Here is a 16630-nt window from a genome sequence, read left to right on the forward strand (position 1 = left end):
CTGCTGGTCGTCCGCCTCGTAATACCCGTTATACAACAAATCTTATTAGCTGAACTAGAGGTAGATACTAACAGTTACGTGGTATCTATTCCACACCCGTCGTGGTCAATTTCCTATAGCGCATATCTAATTGCTGTATATAATTTTTCTTTGTTCGTTTAACTAACCATATTAGATTGAAACGCAAGACAATTTTCTGTTTCTACTCGAGCTGTGCTGGACGTGTAACCGTATCTCGCTCGCTCTTCAACAACTGTTCGTTTAATTATAACATTTTCAGCGTCCACGTCGCCTCTATTGTCATTTACATGTTCTTTGACATTTTTATATACAGCTGCTATTTAAACATTCTATAGCAAAAGTTGAACGTGTTTTGCGAAAGTGAAATTTTTACATCTTAATGCAAATTGGGTAAAAAGCGACATTCGTTGTTCATTGAAATTGCAAACATCGTTTCTGAAAAATCCATTCATGTATTTAGTAAAGTTCTCTAATCTCTTTGTACAAACATACCTGCGGTCTACCGTCATTAGCTTCAATATTATTAGCTTATAGTGTACTTAATAAGCGATCTTCACCTCGTTACACTAACAATGCTTCTTGTAATTTTAATCTTTTTCATAATATTATAACTAGGTTTTATATAATTACCTAGGGCAAAGCCCTTAAAGTATAGTCATTAATTATTCACCCGGAAAATAATTAAGTACATTTTATCGCTAATTTGGTGTTTTCTTGAATCCGCAAGAAGCTTATGTTTTACATAGAAAACTTGCTAGCATTTAAAGTGCCTAGCTGAAGAGATCTTTGATAAATCGTTTTCGGTATCTACATCCGCCTAGAAACAATGAAGAGGTGTGCCAGGGACTGTCACCATACGAGGTATTGAATTAAACCGCCGAGTTGTTTCGCAGTCAATTTGTCTGCTTTATTGTCTGTAGACTGTTGCCGATCGCTACCTTTATTAATTTTAACTGAATACTTCATCATGTTTTGGAGTTTCCATTTATTAAACAAATAAAGTAAATTAGGATTCAATTTTTCTAAGTAAACAAGATAGAATTTACTTTTTTTAAACCTACGTAATTTGAATAAGTAAACATTCTGCATACCGACTATTTGAAAACAACTTATGACGCAATTGGCTTGTAAAGTGATTCGTTTGTACCGTGTCAAACGCGTGTACGTCGTTATCTATATGGTTATATTTAAAAGATGTATCATTTGCGATATAGTATGGCATCCAATAGACGGAGGCGTGGTTGCCGTCACGCCGCGTCGGCGCCGCGTCTACTCGATTGTTTTAGATCCAATTTTCACTCCCATCCTCCTCAGATGTAACACTGACATCAAATCATAATTACGGATGTAAACCGAGAATGAAAATTGTGGATAGTTTAGAGTACGTTTATACCAACTATTCAATCTATTTTTAACAACAAAAAATGTAGTGAATTTTATGGACGCTGATGCAATAAATAAAATCGTACGCCTAGTTAATGTGCCAAATTATATGGCAAAACACCATTACATTCAAATAATGATGTACTGTATAGTTTAAGTGTAATTTTTCGTGAATGTGATAAAATGATCTGCTTTAAAATTATTTACGTTAGCGCAATTTAATAGCACATAATGTGTTATCTAAAGAGAACATTGGAAAATATTTTCTTGTATCCTTATTCCTGAATCATGATCACTATTTGTAAGTGTAACTATAATCATTGCATTAGAAAGTAGGTTGCATATGGAATGTAATAATATGTATAAACCTTGATTAATATGAATGTGATGTTCGAAAAAATGTTTACAGCAGATCTCTACTCTCGAGCGAGCATTTCGCACCTTGATCTAAATACTTGCGACATTGTCTTGATGCGACGTTTTGATTTACGTTTTTGTAGTACAACTCTAGTTGCATTACATTCAATTGACCTCAATAGAAATTAGTCTAAACCCAATTATGTATTGTACATAATACACATATATACATTTAGGACAGGTCGTTGTATATTATGCTTTTGTTCAGAAAGAACAAAGACATCGTCGATTGTTGGTCATTGACATATTATATTTTTTCTATACCTACACTGAAAAGTGTGTATGTTTTGTGATTTTTGTATCGTATGCAGTAAGTAGGTATTATTTAAAAATAACATTTATTTTTATCAATACTATAAATAGATTATTACATTATTTTATTTTCACTGTCATTCTACTAATACAGTTAATGTTTAAATGTCCAGTTGAAAGAACAATTTTAGTAAACGGAATTAAAAGTGAAAAGTAGGTCAGTATGTAACGCAATTTTAATGTTTGTTTGTCGTTTAGTAAAAGTAAATGTTGGAAATGTTCGCACAATGACGTCGCCGATCTCATGCTGTGAACGCCCATTCGCCTTTTACTTGCTATTGTTTTAGGATTTTTTACAGAGTAATATTTTTAATGAAACTAAATTGCTTTATACTTTTTTAACTGTAATTATGTCTTTCTATATAACGATGTGAAGTAGGTACAAGTTTTTTGTCTTCACCATAAAAGATTACGGATATTGTTTCATTGCGCAAGCTGCTTCTTATTCACGTGATCAGGCGCTAGAGACAAGTTATAGTTTATCGACAAAACTCCTATCGAGCGTTGGGTAACCGGTGGAAAGAGCTTCGTTACGTAGCTGTAGAGGTTTCGATACAGCCTCGCGATGTAAGGCCGTGGTTGCAGTCACGTCGACGGTGAGAGGCGCCCCTCCTTTGACGGAAGGTCGCGAACAGATATCGTAAAGAGAACGGCACTATAAAATGAATCCTTATTCCTTACAAAGACACGCCCGTCAATCGACAAATTTCTGTTTTATTGTATGAATTCACATATTGACTATTCATATTTGTAGCTGTTTAGTGTCTACTAAAGATAGCCGGAACTATAAGTAGGTAAATTTTAACGTATTTTTCCTTCTTGTTCAGGAAATGATTGCTGATAACGAATCACACATTCAACAGTGTAAAGTATTAGTAATCTAATCAGCAGGAACGTGCAAAACAATTAATATGAATATAGTTCATTCACCGTAATGGAAAATACTGTCTTTTAGCGCTTTATTGACGGCCGCGGAATTTTTGCAAGTGAATATAAATCAGGTGATTAGAAACAATGCAACGCTTATAATTAAGGGGGGTTAGGTGGTCAGCGAAAATTCAGCTATTCGGGCCTGAGGTAAGCGGTGAGGGGGTCCGCGTTTAGTATGGAATCAACGTGCTCGAAACTAAAAATCGTAAGCGCCATTCACATTTTTATCAAAAAGTGAATGAAAATAGTTAGTATTTTCTAAATCTAAAACAGTCACGAAATCGAGAAGGTAAATGCCTATGTACTTGTGATTTTATACGAATTATTATCGTAAAATATGGTTGTAATGAGCATTTATATGATATTTTAGAGGTAACTTCAGGATTTTTTTTTATCGAGCAAAATTTTTCCAATCGTGTTTTGGAAACAGTCATCCCATCACACATACGTTCTGTAATACATATTAGAAATTTCAGTGCGAAAAAACCTCAATATTTTCAATTATAGCTCATAGAAAACAGTCCATTTTTCCGTGTTCACCTACTAAGGGCCCTTAACTTGCTTGGCGAGCGTGCGCGCATTCCGTGGTTCAGTTGTGTGTTTAAACTGTAATCGAAGTTAGAATCGTAAAGCGAGGTAATAGCGATCGAACACGATGTTTAAACTTGTGGTCTATCCACACACGGACAGGAATGGACGAGCAAAAATCGAGATTGTTTGTTAATATGCGCGCAAGTAGAATATATTTTCCGCGTATTATAGGAACATAATTAAATGAATCGTGTTACCTCACCACCGCGAACGATTGCGACAAGAGGGCCGTATCGTCCATTAGAAAGTCGGTGAATATGCAAATAGTATAGTAGAAACCTCACGAATAACTGGCCACTCACTTTGCTTCTAAATGTGTCTGCGATGAAAGTGACGACTACCGTTAGTAATTGTGTTAGAACCGGCCGATGTTTTATATAAAAGATTTAAGTTTCCCTGCATCAACACGAAATTACTCTCTTTACTACCGTAACAGTATCTTTGAATTGGAAACATCTTGTTTAAACAGGGCATGTTGTTTATCAACGTGTCGACTACTCGAACGGTGAAACATTCATTTGTTTATTTATAATTACTATAGTTTCTCACGATAGTTTCGTATAAATTGATTCGATTTTAGTCGTCTACAATTTCTAAATTTACTTTCTTTGCAATATGTCTTTTATGATCGATAATTATGAAATCAGTTCTAATGAATTGTCGTGCAAGAATATGATTATTATGTAGTATGGTAAAACGATTTTCTTCAATTATTTATCAATATTACAATAAAATGAACGCCAATCTCGACATAATATGCTGATTATGTAAACTGGTTATCTAATGGCAACAATAATGTTTTCATTAAACTGGTCTCTCTACATTACATAATGTAATATATAAAGAAACGGTCCGTACCTCAAACTACCTACCAGTCTACTGCCTTGGTTAATTGGGCTATTCTTACGAAACATTATCAGGTATTGTTTTTAAAATGAAATGCAATAAATATTATTGATCACGTCAATCACTATAAAGGTGATCATATTAATATAGAGAGCATTACGGAAAATAAACTTCAACTCTATTCAAGGTCAATATGGGCAATTATTGCAAATAAATTTTGCTCAAAGATTATGAAAAGTATTGTATTACACAATCCAAGGAAACCAAAAATAGCCACGCTGTATAACAACGAATACCTTCGAAATTGCAATCTGTTGTCTCTTTGTGAAGAGAACAAACGCTAACATTGAAGGTTATATTCGTACAAGTTCATTTTATCATGAATATTGCGCACAGATATGTTGTTTATACAGAAAATAAGATAATAAAGAGCTGGTTAGCAATTAACGTGGTGCCGATCACAACTCGCCTGCGTGGATTTCCCGCTACGATATGCGTGTTGAGGAGAACTATTTATTATCGTTCACTGCTGACGTGTGCTGCTGTCTGACCGAATAATAATATGCTCTATGCCTCTGTTGCTACGGTCTAAATTCCATCGGACGACCCGTTCCACCTCCACGACGTTACGTCAATAAGATACAACACGTTAACTGGCTAGGTTGGGGCGTACGGCAGCTTGATTCGCGTCCGGGTTTGTCGCGTAGAATCCATAATAGAATACTTCTCGAAATGTTTACAGTTTGTAGCGAAATTAATCCAGTCTGCTTCGACGTCTCGTACCTTTAAATGAATGTGGACTGTAATAAAAGCAATTTTAGTTAGAGATACTTTGTGCCTACAACACTCGGTCGAATGAACCAAACCGGTTGCAGCGGCCTCTCACTTTGCTCGCCGCTTGCTGTAAAATTAGGTAACCAACAAAAGCCACGGTCGCTGCGCACGATAGGCAAAACACAATAAAGAAATCCTTCCTATAGTAGTAACAGTTTCGTGCGATATACTACGAGCTTATTTATCATAACAATACTTGAATAGGATTAAAATATTAATTGACCAAACAACATTCGAGAAGTGCCTTGAAAAACGGATGATGAATTTCCTCGTATTTTCCGGTCCAATCGAGGCGTACAGTCGAATGACCTTCGCTAAAAGACAGACAATGAAACTAACGACCTTGACTCGTTACAATTTGCAGCTGATGCATCGCTCTTATTATCTACAAATACTTGTCTAATCATATGGGTTGTTATTGCGTTAATGGGTGTGCCTTAAATTAGTTACAAAACAATAGTGAATGAGGCAATGAAGTGACATAATGAACACAAATGTAGCGGGCGAGACGGCTGTTCACCGAATGCCGAAGTATTCCATCGCGACGCGCTCTTTATATCGGCCGGCTGTAGGTACGGTAGAGAAAGCCGCGCCCCGCGCTCCACCGCGGCGCCTTCGTGATCGTCTGTAGCGGGTTTTTTCCTCATCAACACTATAATTGAGCACAATATATTATGTTTAACTTACCTCGGTTTCATCTGACGGTGGCCGAGTTCTGAACTTGTAACGAGCGTCACATATTATGATCAAAACGCTTTATGTACGTATTTTATCATGCGCAGGCCGACTCTACTTGTACATATATGGCTATAAGAGAAAACTAGTATCAGTTAATGACTGATCTATTCAATACTCTTTTATTATTGCATCTAGGTTCACATTTATATGACTCAGACGAACAATAAGTATCAGGTTACTTTTACGCAAAAGAGGATCAATTGATTTCAATATGTTTATCAAGTTACAAGAAATACATTATTAATCACTACGACTGGACTTCATGGGTTATTGCTCCATAGTGTTCGCAACGAATCAAACTTTTTAATAGGTTAATTGGTTGGCATTGTAGTACTGGGCACTGGCAGACGTCGGCACTCGCGACCTTAAAAGCAGCTCGGGGCCACGCATGTATAAAGGTGTCCGCGTCACCAAACAACGCGTGACATGCGCCTGCGCACATAACTGCTGTTTTATCTAAACTTTGATAATCTATGCAAATGAAACATTACTCGCCAATTAATTGTACCGAATCAACAAACTGTCGTCATTATAAATAAAAATGATAACACTGATAACTCAATCCTTCACAGTATTGTACAATAACATTTCTAGAATATTTGTTTTGACTTTAGTTCTAAATTGAGATAATTTATTTTTATGGACGAAGGAAAATAATAGTGTCCGAATCGAAAGTAAAAAAGCAAAATGTCCTAATTAATTCGGCCGTTACAGTTGCATTAAACGTCGCGTGTGTATCCCTACTACAGTGAAACGGTACGATGCGCTCGGCGGCTGCCTGTATTCTTGAAGAGCCGCGACGTTGCCATTCCTGGCGATGAAAGTAGTCGCTCACTGTTTATACCACGGGCGTATTACGCACACCACACTTCACATATAAAGTGCATGCCAGTCGTCCCCTACTTCCCGTATTTGGTCTAAACCACTTTTTGTCGTGGGAGTCATCTGATTTTATCGAGCGCAGGTGCAAAATGTCAACAATAGACGTTTTGTGATATACAGTACACATTCGTATTCGTACGATCCAGCGATCATAAACTATGATTCATGTTAATTTATTTGTTCGACTTCAACAGTTGCACAGTGCACTGCCATAACATAATTTGTGAATAAGCTAAATATATATTTGAATTGAACATAACATCGTTACCTTAATTAAATAATATCTATGTGCAATAATTATTAATAATTAGCGGCCCGTGGTACATATTTCGCAATAAAAAAGTAGCCTATGTTCTTTCTCAGGATCTAAAGATTGTCTGTGCCAAATTTCATCAAAATTGGTCCAGTAGTTTATGAGCCTATTCATTACAATCAAACAAACAAACAAAGTTTTCCTCTTTATAATATTAGTATAGATACATGATTTTAAATACAATAAAAAAGAACACAACACGTGTATGTGCCTAAAAATCTAATCTTGTTCTTTTCAAATAATTGATCGGACAAGGAAATCATTTGGGTAATAATTTGTTCCAATATAAAAAATTATATAAGCCATCGAATAATTACTATACAAATTACAATTTGATTAGGACATAACACATAATTATAATGATTCATAAGTTCAATTGGTTTTAAAGAATATTTGTGTTGCCTTTTCAGAAAATCTCGATTCCGGCACCATCCAGTGGAAATGGATCGTCGGGCGAATCCACATTTCACTTTAGCATCAATAGCAATGCAGAAATGGAGGGTCCACAGGTAAACGGAATTATCATTTGTTGTTAATTTTACTTTCTGACTGTATAATAGGTATGCACCTACCTCAGGTAGACAATGCTGATGTTGCATCCAGCATAATATCATTATTATTACGTAACCGATTTTGTCAATTAAGCCTTGATATCTTGAAAATTAATACCTAATTTATGTATTTGTAATGCATTTTGTGAGTATTGTGATAAGTAAATCCATTTGAGATAATACTAAATATAATATTCATTTAGAATTATTATACCTATATGCAAAATAAAACATATTATGTAAAATTTGTCAATACATTGAAAGTACGAGATGTGATGGCTATTTAGGTCTCGTTATATCATCAAGGAAATAAATATTAGGATCATATTTTGTAGGTACGTCATACGCAGTGTTATTTTAATACTTAGAAACAATATAGGTAGGTATGTTATTTAAATGCTTTATTATTATTGTGACGTAAATACACAATCGTCATACACTTTGACATTTTTTATCTACAATAGGTACGAATTAATTTATTCCATTTAACTTGAATTGTTACTAAAGCGAAAACGAAACAGGCATGTACATAAAATATTTTATTTTTAAACACAGATATGTCTTCGGATAATTAAATGAAATGGATTATTGAAGAGAATGTGTATTTTTATTTTAAACGAAACAGAAACATTAATTGAAATCATGCTCAATGATAATGAATATATTATGTAGTGAAGAAAAACTAAATACTTACACGTGTAGAAATTTATTTTTATAGTAAGTTAAATGAGCAATAAATAATCATTATGTGCACTAAAATATATAAAAATAATCAATATAAAGTCTAAACTCATATAGCCTACAAATACGATCTGTAGATGCCAATAATACTGCCATAAAATTAATTATGTTATGTGTTACGTAATATTTCACAAATATATACATCATTCTGGAGATGGCATGATTATGGCATATACTTTATTGATAAAAAAACATTATTAGCCGATAAAAGGTGGGCGCTGGTTTTACCAATAGATAGGGAAAAATAATCAAATGTGAAAATAAGTATGATCTTGGAAATGTCAAAATAAAGAAGCTTGACTTTTCAGATCAGCCCATGTGATTACATTGTCCATTTTCGCAATACTTTAGTCCCGAATAATAGCCGATAACATTGCCTTGTATAGGTACAGTATGGCTAATTATCAACTAAAGTAAATTCGACCATAAGCATGCTGCTAAAGTTATTTGTTTCACAAGTAAACTAACAGATCACATTATATTATGTCAAGCAATGACATGATCACATAAGAAGTGTAGAATCTGAAAAGCATATGCCGTTAATTGTTTGCAGGGTTCGTTCGAGTGCGTCAGGAGCGGCGGCGCGCGGCGGCTGGAGTCGTGCGGGCCGCTGCCGAGGCGGATGCGGGTGCAGGCGAACGATGACTCGTATGAGGCGACGAAGGACCGCATGTCGAGGACCATCGCTGCGGAACAGAGCAAATGGTGGGTATAAGGAGTTGCTGTAGGAGAAGTTGGGTAGAGATAAGGAAACCTTCCTCACGCTAGTGACGTGATGCAATAATGTGTGTTATTAAGCAAAGTGGTTTCAGTAGATTGTGAAAGCTATCCCTGTAGTATTGGTACAAAATGTTAAGGAAATAAAAAAAGGTGCGATAAAATAAATAAAACTTTATTACTCCTTTGGAATGTTATGAATTACAAGAGCTATCTATACTTACAAGAGCACTACGGAAATAATAAACCCAGATTAAATAACGTGTACTAATGTAATGATAATCTTAACTGTAAGATAACTTCCACAATGTCACTTGGCTATAAACAGTAATTTTAAGAAGCAGTTTAGCATTATAATATATTGATAGAATATAATAATTTATTCCTAATGAATTGTATGATGTCTTAATTCCATTCACATTAAAACTGTTCGCCTCTAATTTCCAGCACTCGCGTAATAAAACCCAACCAAACAGACATCGGTAGGCGCGTGAAGCTACGTTCGACGCATCCCATGTACTCGAACGGGGCAGCGTCACTCGCAGATAGGATAGAACGGCAAGAGAGGCCCGAGCGGCCGGAGAGACCAGAGCGACCAGAGAGGCCGGAGAGACCGGAACGGCCGGAAAGGCCAGAACGGCCCGAGCGGCAAGACCGGCAGGACCGTTCCGAGCGGGCGGAACGGCCCGACCGGGGGGAGAGGGTGGAGAGGCCCGCGGTGGTGCCGCCCGCGGCGCGCCCGCAGCCGCAGCAGCAGCCGCAGCCGCACCCCGCCCAGCAGCGCCCTCCCCCCAACCCCGAGCTTACGAGGCGACCTATTAAGTGAGTATACACACGAGGTTAAATAATATCGCATTTCACACCAACACATACACACAATATTACATAAAGTATCCAAGCTTGTTTGATATAGAATTGAAAAGTTAAACGGAAAACGTTACTAAAATCTAGCTCAGAAATAGATTAAATTCGATTCAATATATTAAAAATACATACAAACCCTCCCACTACACTAAAAGCATCAAACTTTCAATAAGTGAATTGTGTGCAATTTGTAGAAACGTGTAATCTTGTTGCGAAATTATCAACTTGCCATGTAGAGCTGTAAGAAAACTTAATTTTCTCGTAATCTCTGGTCACTTGAAAACTATTACGGAATTTCAAGAGCTCTGAAAGTCATTAAAGTTATATGAAGCTGGCGCAATTGGCATTTTAATGTGTTGTTGCATTATTAAGTGACCAAACTAGTTTTGGCAACGAGCACACTAATTTGTAACCACATAAAGGTTTTTATTCAAGCAAAAATTATTCACCTTATCTCGTCAAACACTAAGTAATAATAAAAAAATATGACGCTCGTAAAAATTTATACGATGTTGATATGTTTTTATGTGAAATATATAATGCTTTACTGTAAAGTGTGTATATTATGGCGTATTTAATGGCATTATAATAATTCCATTGAATAAATCATGATTTTTCTGAATAATTCGGTTTCTAAAATTGTATGAAATTTTGAAGCGCTAATAAAGTAAAGTTATTAAATCCACCATGACTCGTTAACATTTGTGAAGTTCGCGTGAAATCGCATGTTATGTACTACTATCGTCACACCATGATAAGTCACGCTAAAAATTAAAAATATTTATGATATTTTACTCAAATGTAACAACCAACTGATGATTTTGAATTAATTAATAATGCATTATGAATATAATATCATGCGGGTCATAGGCATTTACTATGTCAATTTTAGGTTAATTTAAAACTGTGAATAAATATTCATGAGATATGTGTGCAACCGAAAAACATTTCTAGTATAATCCGCTTAAATATATTAATCGTTCACGTCAAAATAAATAATACATGTACGATGATAACATTGAGCTTGACGCGAATTATATTTATATTAAAGATATCGATTGCGAAAACATTGTCAAATTTTCCACGTTCCTAATCAGGTATAGTGTAAGATAACTATTATATCATGGTTGATAGTTGACGAGTTGTAGCCGATATTCCTCCTGAATCATCAACATGACTTAGAATATCGATTATGTATGATGCCATCACCTCAAGAATTAAAATTTTCAATCAACTTTAAAAAAATTGAAAGTTTATTGTCAGGGTTTAGTTTTCTATCTCTCTTCACATCTATATACTAAGTATAATTATTATTTAGTTAACTAAGGGCCGATTTTTCAATCCTTGGTTAAAATGTATCCGTCCAATAAAGTATTACACGAACATTTTAAAATGTTACCTGTAAACTTTCAAATACGGAAATACGGAATATATTTTTTCGAAATGGTAGTTGAATACGTTATTCGATGAATAAGTTTTAACCAACTATTGAAAAATCAGCCCTGAATGTTCAATAAGATATAGTTAACTGCGTAAATAACGTGTCACAAATAAAAGTCCTCAAGGAACAGTTGTTATTTCGTTTCGTATGACATCAAATGACGTTTACACTATACCAAATACATAGAAGAGCGTTTCGTGAGCGATTATTTTGTTATATTATATCGTTATCGCGACCGGTTTGATAATTTGCGGCGCGTGTGAAGGAAACGTTTTGTGGCAAGTCGGCTGATATGTAAATGTGTCAATATGTTTTTTTCACATACGCAAAATTTGACCGCAAGTTTCAATATATTTCTATAGTTATAGCGAAATTTGATACCTATGTTATGGGTAAGGTAATGTTTTATTACATAGTTGATGTTGCATTTTACTCGTCTTACAAATTGCATAAAAATTTGAAAAAATACAGTTACACTTCGTTCATGTTTTTCAAATTATGATTAAAGCAACACATAATTTTAATTCATATTAACATAAAATAAACCTAAGTATTTGTAGATATCTGTTTTCCTTGATATTATGAACGTCATATCATCATAATATTATATAAGTTATATATTCTGTTTTGCTACACACACACACATACGTACACATATACTCCCATACATACAACTTTAACATATGCAGTTAGCAGTGTTATAATATTATGTGGTAAATATTGTTATGATTCATAATAAGCCTTAAATTTAACCATAGGACAACTATTATGGTAAACAAAAGTTACTGTAATGTAATGTACACTGTGCTTTCGATTTTTGCGTCAGCTTACCATACTCTTGAACTATGAGACAGTAAAACTATTTTAACCCTTATCCAATTGAATAACATCAATAATGCGACAAATACATTCTATTACTTTAGAACAAATCCCCGAGTAAGCAGGCGATTAGTGTCTACTGAGTCATGCGTAGTCAAGGTTATGCAGAAATTATTGTAAAGCGAAAACGGCTCAAGGCAATAAATCAAAATTACCTTGCATACCACGTGAAATTATACAGCTAATGAAATTTTGATCGACCCTGAATAAAATATAGATTAAACGGCCTTAAAAATGTCCTAAAAACGAAAATAAAGGACTGATAAAAAACAACACCTTAATTTATTCTAACTAATAGTAATGATAAGTTTTTATTATTAGCCTGACTAATTACTGCGGAATTCGCTATTAAAAGTCAAGTTAAAGTAATCCTTTTTTACTTTTACTTTCGTAAAAAACTCCACAATCACTCTTTACGTAATACATTGTGTAATGAGCAAATGTAGCGTTTCATCATTAAATTTAAACGCAACAACGAAAATATTATCACGCAGCGCGTTTATGATATTCATTTTCAAGAAACAATGGCGCTGTAATGTTATGCTAATAAATCTTTTTTTTTTTCGTTTTCAGAGAAAGACTTATACAATTATTAGCACTGAAACCTTTCAAGAAGCCCGAACTATACACGAGACTCGCTTGCGGTAAGCTAGTTATTACCAACGAAATCACGCTTGTGTGAGATAAATAATTCACTTTTAATTCGAATGTACAATTTTAGAGGGTATCAAAGAAAAGGAAAGGAGTATGGTGAGCAAGATATTGACAGAGATTACGGTGGCGAAAGACAATTGTTACCACTTACGTAGGCACGTGTGGAATGACGTCAATGAAGATTGGCCATTCTACTCGGAAGAAGAGAAACGTATGCTCAAGAGGTACACACATTTTGTATTCTATTATCTTATAATATGTAGACCTAATTTTACTTACTTCAATGGCGCAACGACCCAAAGAGGACCTAATTTTGCTATTATTAATATTATATATAATTAAGAGGGTCATGTTTACAAGTCACAGGTTAACAGGTAAGATTTTATAATACAATCTGTTAGTAAGTAGATAGTTATGCAGAAATCGCTTATATGCTATTGTAAGTAAACCTGTTAAAATTTCTTCATCACTGTGTCTTTAGTATTATTGTGTTATATTGATAATAATAACAGAATAGTTCTTTACAAAATAAAAATAGTTGGTCTTGTTATTTAGTTTCTGATCTGTAAGTAATTAATTGATCATAGATACCATTTTTCAAAATTTGGTTCTCTAATTTGAGAAATGTACTTAGTTTTTCATACGCAGCATGTTTAGCTCAAAATATATAATTTTGACAGCGTTATCTATGAATACGCATCGACGCATCGAATTTATAATTTCTGTACACAATTCTTTCAACTGTACACAATAACACTGTACACAATTCATATTCCAAGATGAATGAGAATATTGTTATTGGTTCATTAGTTATTTGGAATATTTAGACTTTAAGACTTATATTTAGAATTTATTAATTATTGGAATATTTCACTCAAAGCTGCTTGTTACAACTAAACATCGTATGTCGCGTCCACAGGCGGAAACCTCAAAACCTGACGCCGCCATTAAGCAGTGACTCAGCGAACTCCCTCTCGCCGCGCGCGTCGCCCGGCAAGCGCGGCGGCGGGCCGGCGGGCGGCGGGCCGGTGGGCGGCGGGCCGGCGGGCGGCGGGCCGGGCGCGGCCGCGGCGCCGGACGACGCGCCGGCGGCCAAGAAGCAGCGCATCTCGCACTACCGCCGCCCCTCGCCGCCATCCTCCGGCTACGCGACCACCTCGTCCGGCGAGCGCCACGCGTCCGATAACGAGGACGATCGCACCACCGGTGAGTACACCTAACAGCACGCTGTACATACTATTTATCTACCCACATAGGTATTGTTCACGACAATACCTATGTGGGTAGATAAATAGTATGTATGTTCCTTTAGAAATTAAAGACTAACAGATATTAAACGCGAATAAATGTTTGAATTTTAGTACGCACGTAAGCATTTGCAAATCCACGCACAAGTACGCAACCAGACACGTATGCAACCACACACTTTCATGCGCAGATACACACACAAACGCCAGCATACAAAATATACGTACTCATGCGCATATACACATAATAATATGACACAAGTGACCACATTCCGGCCATATTGGCTATTGAGTGTATCACGAGAACAAGGTAACAGACAGTATTTGCTTGACACCTATTAAATGTCCAATAATCGAGAAAATATAATCAGTGTAACAATAGTTCCTTTACTTCCCTTATTATCTTATTACCTACGGTAATCGTATCTAAATATATTCAGCTCTCGCTGTAAGTAGACAGCACTGACAAGACAATACTAAGTCGATATTAAGTCCTTACGAATACCGCCTCTTCACCTTGACCCGCTTGTAATGTTTTGTAATATTTTTTTCTATTGTAATTGAAGTGCAATAATACAAATGTAGCAATGACACTCAACGATATCATACAATACATAATGAATTTAGCGCAATATATTAGTCTCTGTGCTTATGTATGAGTGTTGCAAAAGCTTATACACCTTATACATATTGTGTTTGAAATAATCAAAAACGTTATAAAGTTTACTTTATATTAATTAAAATCAATAAAAATAAATTATTTTATTGAAATAATAATTATTTATGTACATGTTTATTTCCGTGCTACCGCTGCATATAACCGATTAAAACAAAAGTTTTAACAAAAAATATTTAATTACAAATGTTTATTTCTTTATTATAAAGCAGACGAAAGGAACCTTCAAATTATAAGAAACAAATAATAAACACAAATTCGACTCAATTGACACAAAATAAATCATAAAGCAAATAGCCTCAATCTAATTTGAATGCAAGAACTAGTTTATTTTCAATTAGAATTGGATAATGATTTGCACATGAATACGAAGTATATACAGTCGTCAATAAACTTTGTTACTAATAATATAAAACAGTAATCTAGTAAATTCCATTTAAGAATTGTTTTTGTGTACTATTCATAAGTTTTAATAAAACTTAGTAATAGAACAAATTTAAAATTTCCACACATGTTATTATAAAACCATATTACTGTACTTCCCCTGACACAATGTGTTTTTAATTGCATAATTATAAACCGTTATTGACATGTGATTTCAATGTATTGTTTTAATATAAAGGATTAATGTTAAATTGCGGTTATTAACCCAAAACAACTGTCTGATGAGTCACTTTAATTCACAATAATAATGTCGATTTTAATTGGTTTTAGATTTTGCGCAATAACAATAAGAAATGTTTTTTGTAACTTACATGTTGAGTATAATTAAAATACAGATTAATGACTCTTGTTTCACTGTTAACCATAAATAAGTGATATTTATATCGTAGAAAATTTAATAATGTTATATGTATTATTGTTTACAGTCAAAAAGGACAATGGCTACACCCTAAACTTCACTACTATTAAGGATCTCTGCCATAGTCCTGTGAAAGCGAACGGTTTTAGAAGTAGTCCACCAGTAGAGCAAACTAGTATCACAGGTAATATTTACATTTTATTATTTTTCGTATAAAATTATATCTCTGGAAGTGTTCTTAAACTTTATGATAAATGTTTACAGAAAAAGACATCACAAATACGGAACCATTAGAAAATACAGCTTTAACGTCTGTGCCTGAAGAAAACCCGACTGATTTGGTAGAAATTGAAAGGTATGTAATAATTTATTGTATTCATATTTAATTATAGTGAAATTAAAATATACGAATTCAACATGGCGTATTTTTCGCATACAAGAAATGATTAGACCGTAACAGGAAAACAAGTCACAATGTAGTAATACTACTACATTGTGACTTGTAAATAGTATTAAGTAGTAAGACTTTTTTGTAGTGGAAGTGGCAAACGAATGTGGCTGCGTGCCGTGCGGGCAAGAGGAAGACGTTATCCGCGCGTGCGTAGTTTGCGCAGAGGGAGGTTTTTTTCACGTAAATGTCTGGCAGTGCAAATCATACATTCAACTCTTGCACATATGCTACTCAAAACGCGTGAAGTGGCATCGTCCGTCATCAGAGACGTTTCCCAAGTCTATATTTCTTAAACTGTGAAGAAGTTTCTTCTTATTTAAAAAAAAAATTTCTTCTTAAA

At 34.8% G+C, this 16630-nt stretch overlaps 1 protein-coding gene across 2 annotated transcripts in view; it reads left to right on the plus strand.

Annotated features, from left to right (window-relative positions):
• LOC123698310 (RNA polymerase II elongation factor Ell) overlaps positions 1 to 16630 on the plus strand; it is a 50793-nt gene that overhangs the window by 23417 nt on the left and 10746 nt on the right. For both annotated transcript variants that reach the window (XM_045644889.1, XM_045644890.1), the window contains exons 3-10: positions 7678 to 7776; positions 9113 to 9264; positions 9724 to 10098; positions 13034 to 13104; positions 13182 to 13338; positions 14034 to 14320; positions 15907 to 16023; positions 16104 to 16194. In XM_045644889.1, the coding sequence (XP_045500845.1) occupies positions 7678 to 7776; positions 9113 to 9264; positions 9724 to 10098; positions 13034 to 13104; positions 13182 to 13338; positions 14034 to 14320; positions 15907 to 16023; positions 16104 to 16194 (1349 nt within the window). The remainder of the gene's footprint in view (positions 1 to 7677; positions 7777 to 9112; positions 9265 to 9723; positions 10099 to 13033; positions 13105 to 13181; positions 13339 to 14033; positions 14321 to 15906; positions 16024 to 16103; positions 16195 to 16630) is intronic.

This window comes from Colias croceus, chromosome 16 (assembly GCF_905220415.1).
Source record: "Colias croceus chromosome 16, ilColCroc2.1".
Taxonomy (NCBI): domain Eukaryota; kingdom Metazoa; phylum Arthropoda; class Insecta; order Lepidoptera; family Pieridae; genus Colias; species Colias croceus.